This window comes from Schistocerca nitens, chromosome 3 (assembly GCF_023898315.1).
Source record: "Schistocerca nitens isolate TAMUIC-IGC-003100 chromosome 3, iqSchNite1.1, whole genome shotgun sequence".
Lineage (NCBI taxonomy): Eukaryota > Metazoa > Arthropoda > Insecta > Orthoptera > Acrididae > Schistocerca > Schistocerca nitens.
This window is the reverse complement of record NC_064616.1, coordinates 87,498,787-87,504,786: the sequence shown is the minus strand read 5'-3', so window position 1 is coordinate 87,504,786 and position 6,000 is coordinate 87,498,787. Positions and strand designations below refer to the sequence as shown.

Genomic DNA, 6,000 nt, shown 5'->3' with positions numbered 1-6,000 from the left:
TAAAATGTACAGTTCCATATCTGTTTCTGCACTTTTAATTACCTATGCAGTAGCTACTCTTTCTATGTACTACACATCAGTGATAAAACAGAATATCATTGCTGAAATTGAACTGTTACATTCTAAACTACAAAAATCAATATAATATTTACCAGTTACCATGAGTCTTCATTATAAATAATTACTACCATCGTTATTACAACTGACATATAAAATGGTTTGCCAAAACAAGAGGTTCCATGAAATTTGTGTTACAGTAGATAATGATTCTTGGCTCTGCAAGACTTTCAACATTTAATTGAAGAGATTTAAGATCTACAGTCAAATAAACAAAAAGAAAGTATAAATAGTATGAGCTCTTTTTGCATAAGAATAGAGGTGTGCGACATTATTCACAGTCAAGATAGGTATGTCACTTATGACTATGGATCCAGTCAGAGATAGCATTTATTGACATCCTTCTACAATTGTTAACAGAATCATGAACACTGTTTATAGATAGCAAAAGTTTCAAACTGCTTACCGACAAATAAGATCCTTCCTTCATAAGCTTCTGAAATACTTTTATTTTAGTTGCCGCTAGACTTTGACTGAGACTGCTTCCTTTGTTGCTGCATTTGCTGTGTTCTTGTTTCCTGAACTGCTGCAACCAATGTTCTTACTGCTTCTTCATGGCCCTCAAAGCTGTCTGCTTTCTTCAGGGCTCCTCCTTCTCCCCTGGTCCCAGCTGTACTATGGCCTCCCCCATCACTCTGTGGTCTGCATTCAAAGCCACCTCTAAATGCATCAGGATCTCTACAAAATTTACTGTAGCTCTCTCTTTGCTCTTCAGTGCTCCGTTTCTTTGGAGGAAATGTTTCCCATGATCTTTGTTTCTGCATTAACCTGGCTTTGGTTGCTTTACTACTAGTTCCAATGACTACAACTAATGTTTTTCTATCTCCTAAATCCATTGACGATCTTCTGCTATTAACCGAAACTGTGCTTAATGTCAAACTTTCACAAGAATTCTGTTTTTTGGACTTATCTTCTCCAGTTTGTTCCTCTGGAGTATAAAATACATTATCTTCTGTGTCAGATGCTGGGTACATCCTAACCATTTTACTGAGATGACCCCTCTGCCTGTGGGGTGATGACGGTGTGCTAGCTACAGCACTAGGTTCACGATGCACCATAGCTCTTACAGCTTGCTTTGTTACACTTCCCCCTACTGAACCATCACTGACAGGTGATGTTGTAGCAGTTGCATCAAATATTCTTTGATATTCACTTTCTTCATTTACCATTCCTGCTCTGTCCTCTACTTTATCACCAACTGATCCTGGGCGAATGGCACGTCCCACCATTGTAGCTCGACCCATTGTATCGTGCAACTTGTCTTTTAAGTGACTGTCAAGCCTTTCACGTCCGTCCATGCATGCTGCAGTCCCCATCAAATCAGATGCTGTCATGTCTTCGTGGTGAGACTGAGGTCTCCTGGAGGATGTTGGTGGGGGAGGAGGAGGCAAATGATGGTGTGTATGAAGATTTGAACTGAGAGATTGTTCAGAAACTACACAAGGATCAGATCTATCACTATCCCTTGAACCTAAGACTTTCCCACTTATAGTATGGTAGAAGGAAGCAACTTTTGACGATCCTTCACGAGAGGTAGTGCTACCGTACCGACAAGATGAGGATTCCATTTTACCTGTGGAGTAAAGATTTATTATTTAATATCTGTTATCTGTTACTAAAAGTCAAAAATAGAACAGAAGATAATACAAAATGATTTAGAATTTGATCAGAGCTTAGCATTGATGAATTTTGGTTTAGAAGTAATGCATCACTCCTGTCCTCAAATAGAATCTTCAGTTTTATTCGTTTCTTCGACATTCCATATACAGAACTTACACGAGTTCTTACTGATGTACATGTTTCCTGAGGTAGAGTCTGATTCCACTTTTTACTGCCTTAAGTTATTATCATTCAGATCACTAAAATGTCTATGGAAACTCATAAAACTGTAGAATTCTGAATATATTTGAAATTCTTAATGTAAACATATAACTGATACGTCTTCAGTTGCTTCTAGTGACTGTTTTGTTAGATGTGTGCAAAATCTATTTCTATCTTTACTTTGATAATGTTTTAGAGCATTCTAATAATAAATGTGGATTCAGACAGTTCTGAAACAGAGAGAATAACCTTTTGGGGATATGGAGGCTCAGTCGTAGGAATAAAGGAACTGATTAGTGGCAGTATTATGAAAAGGGTATGTTGAGTCACAGACAGGCACAACAAAAAGACTGCTAAACAAGTAATCTTTTGGCCAAAAGACCTTCTTCTGAACACACACACACACACACACACACACACACACACACACACACAAGCCCATATCCATTCACATATGATCACTATCTCTGGTTGCCGAGACCAGACTGTGAGCAACGGCGCATGTGGGAGAGGCAGCCTGGGTGGTGCGGTAAGGAGGAGGCTGGAATGGGGATGGGGAGGGATAGCAGCGTAGGGGTCGGGGACAGTAAAGTGCTGCTTGTGGGAGCATACAGGGACATGGTGGGCAGAGGTTTGGGCAGCTACGTACAGATGGAAGGTTAGACAGACGATTGGCAGGGGGGGGGGGGGGGGGGAGGGGAGAGTGGAGAAGGAGAGAAGTAAAAAAGACTGTGAGTGTGTTGGAATAGAATGCTATGTAGTACTGGAGTGGGAACAGGGAAGAGGGTAGGTAGGTGAAGCATAGACTAACAAAGGTTGAGGCCAGGAGGGTTAAGGGAACATGTGACATATTGTAAGGAAAGTTCCCACCTCTGCAATTCAGAAAAGCTGGTGTTGGCAGGGAGGATCCAGATGGTGCAGGCAGTGAAGCAGTCACTGAAATGCAGCATGTTGTGTTGTGCAGGATGCTCAGCAACTGGGTTGTTGAGCTGTTTTTTGGCCACAGTTTGTCGGTGGCCATTCATGCAGACAGACAGCTTGTTGGTTGTCATGCCCACATAGACTGCAGCACATCGGTTGCAGCTTAACTTTTAGATCACATGACTTTTTTCACATACAGCCATGCCTTTGAAGGGATAGGTGATGCTTGTGACCAGGCTGGAGTAGGTGATGGTGATAAGACATAGGGGACAGGTTTTGCATCTAGGTCTATTAGAGAGATATGAGCCTGGAGGCAAGGGGTTGGGAGCAGGGGTAGAGAAGGCATGGACAAGGATATTGTGCAGGTGTAGTGGGTGGTGAAATACCACTATGGGAGGGGTGGGAAGAATAGTGAGTAGGACATTCCTCATTTCAGGACACTACGAGAGGTAGTCGAAATGGCACTGAGTCAGAAGGGGAGTGCTCCTTTGTCAGACTTTTGGGGGTGGTATGTGATTGAAGAGATAAGGCACACTGCACATACATTTCTATGAACCTTAGCCTCTCCATATCCTATTCCTTTTGTCTAAGTAGAGAAGAAAATATGACTGTTTGCATGCCCTGAAATGTCTCTAATCACTCATATCTTTTCCTCAAAATACTGCATTATGACTTTTACACAGTATTGATTTGACTGTAATGTGATCTTGTAGGATTACACTGTGTACAATGAGTGTATGTACAACAAAGGACACAACAGGGATACAAAAATGCAGTATCACATATTTTACTCGTAGCAACAATTCTGATCAGACTTGCTAACACAAATGATAACATATACAATTACTAAAAAATTTATTATCAGATGAATTTTAACACTATAAGATTCCTTACCATCAGATAGACCTTAAGCATCTACAGAAAGTTCCTGTATTTTTATAAGCAGACTACTTATTAACTTGATACCATAGTACCAAGGCCCTTTTAAAAGGTGGGGATGTAGACAGTGTCACATATGGATGTTGGATCAGTCCAGGAGGCGTGCACAGATAGTCTAATAGCAAGGTGACTGCTTGCAACAAGTTGGAAATCCAAGTTCAAGTAATGGTCTAGCAAAAATTTTCATGTCACCAACATGTGAACATCTGCACCTAATACAGCTGACATCAAGTTATTCACATTTAGTGAATTTATTTAGATCTACCTTTTACAAGGGTTGTCAGTTGGTGGGATATGCTTCTTCACTGGTTTATCTGAATGTTCTGACTATGGACACTTTTGTTTAGAGCCCACACTGAATTACCTTTTGTTATTTATGTTATTGTTGAATAAAATTGTATCGGTTTTCAGGCTGCCTCATTTTGAGTAAAACACCTGAGTTTTTGATGATTATCTCTACCATCACTGTAAGGAGTAAAACCCTCTGGCTGCTGGGGCCAGCATCCACTTATATAGGCATGATTGCAGCAATATGCACCAATCAGAAAGTGCCAAAACTACATATTTAACTGGAAGATGAGTTGAACAGCTGATAGTAGCTCTGGCCTGCCACTGGACTGAATGATGTCAATTGGCATGAAGGGCTGGTGCCACATTTGAAACTGCTGCTCCCACCTCCCTACAAGCATCAAGCACCCATCTTTGCTTTCTTTCAGTATCCAAAGCCTATCCCCACATCCTACTAAGTGTGTATCCCTGGTCTCTGTTAAAATTGTTGCTGTTTATTCTAATTGTGGCCACCCTCTAATAACAGAACATGAATATGTTGATGCAGGAGCCAAGACTCTCATCTATTCCAACTGTATTTTGTGTCTGTTTTCCAGACAATGCTCAGCTATGGCTGACTTGTCATGCTCCCTTTGTTTAATATGTTGTTTGTGCTCGGTACAATGCTCCACAACTGTGTGAATTGTTTGACCTATATAGATGCAGCTACATTCGTAAGGGACACCATACACATCGAGAACATGGAAGGCTGTGTCATCTGTAACAGGGTGCAGCACATCTCATATATTGGGGGCAGGCTGGACCACTGGTACCAGACCATGCCTCTGCAGCACATGTCCTAACCTGCTGCTACTTACCACAATGAATATTGTGACATGACAGATGACACAGCAATGGGATCATCACTGTCTTTGACAGTCACAGATATTTTCATGCGGCTCTTTCAGGAGCAAGCCCTGAACTCTGTGGCAATGCATCTGCCTTGCTTTCTAAATATGGCCTCAAGGTGAAAATGCACTGCAGCAGTTCATTGACCAAATGAATGGAGTTGATCCCAACACTAAATTTACTATTGAATTGGTTAAGGATGGCAAGCTACCACTCTTGGATGGTTTAGTTGAGTGGAAGGCAGGTGGCCAGCTTGGTCATTTAGTGTACAGGAAACCAATGCACACTGACTGATACTTGAACACCAAAATATGCACAAGAAAGTGGTCATGAACACATTAGTACACAGAGAAAAGATTATTTCTGACAACAAGTACCTACAGTCTGAATTTCAGCATGGATGTGTTCAGAGGGAATAGTTATAGGAAATGAGACATTGCAAATGCTTTCAGGTGCCACCAGTGTAGGACGCCTTGTGAACTGGCTGAAGGGCACTGTGTAGCAAGTTAGGATGTGTGCTGTAGAGACATGGGCTGGAGCCACTGTTCTGGCTTGCCCCCAGTATACCAGATACGCTGCATACTGTTAAAGATGACATGGCTCTTCATGTGGTCGGTGTGTACGGTGTTCCTTGAAAATGTGGCAACATCTATATGGGTCAAACAATTTGCACTGTTGCAGAGCACTGTACTGAGCACCAGTGACGTATTGAACAAAGGGAGGTTGACAAGTTGGCCCTAGCTGAGCACTGCCTGAAAAATGGATGTATAATACATTTTGAAAAGATGAGAGTCTTGGCTCATGCATCAACATATTGGGATTCCATTACAAAGAGAGTGTCAAAGATAAGAATAAACAGCACCAGCTTTAGCAGAGATCATGGGTACACACTTACTAGGGCATATGGTCGAGTCTGGATACTGAAAGAGACTAAAGATGGATACTAGACACTTACAGGTATGCAAGAGTGGCAGTATCAAACATGGCAGCAGCCTCTCGTACCATTTGCTGCCACTCAATACCACT

At 41.6% G+C, this 6,000-nt stretch overlaps 1 protein-coding gene across 2 annotated transcripts in view; it reads right to left on the bottom strand.

Annotated features, from left to right (window-relative positions):
* Window positions 1–361: 361 nt before the first annotated feature.
* The window catches only part of LOC126248059 (uncharacterized), a 551,905-nt gene continuing 546,266 nt past the window's right edge, over window positions 362–6,000 (bottom strand). For both annotated transcript variants that reach the window (XM_049948697.1, XM_049948699.1), the window contains one exon: window positions 362–1,690. In XM_049948697.1, the coding sequence (XP_049804654.1) occupies window positions 570–1,690 (1,121 nt within the window). In that variant the 3' untranslated portion in view covers window positions 362–569. The remainder of the gene's footprint in view (window positions 1,691–6,000) is intronic.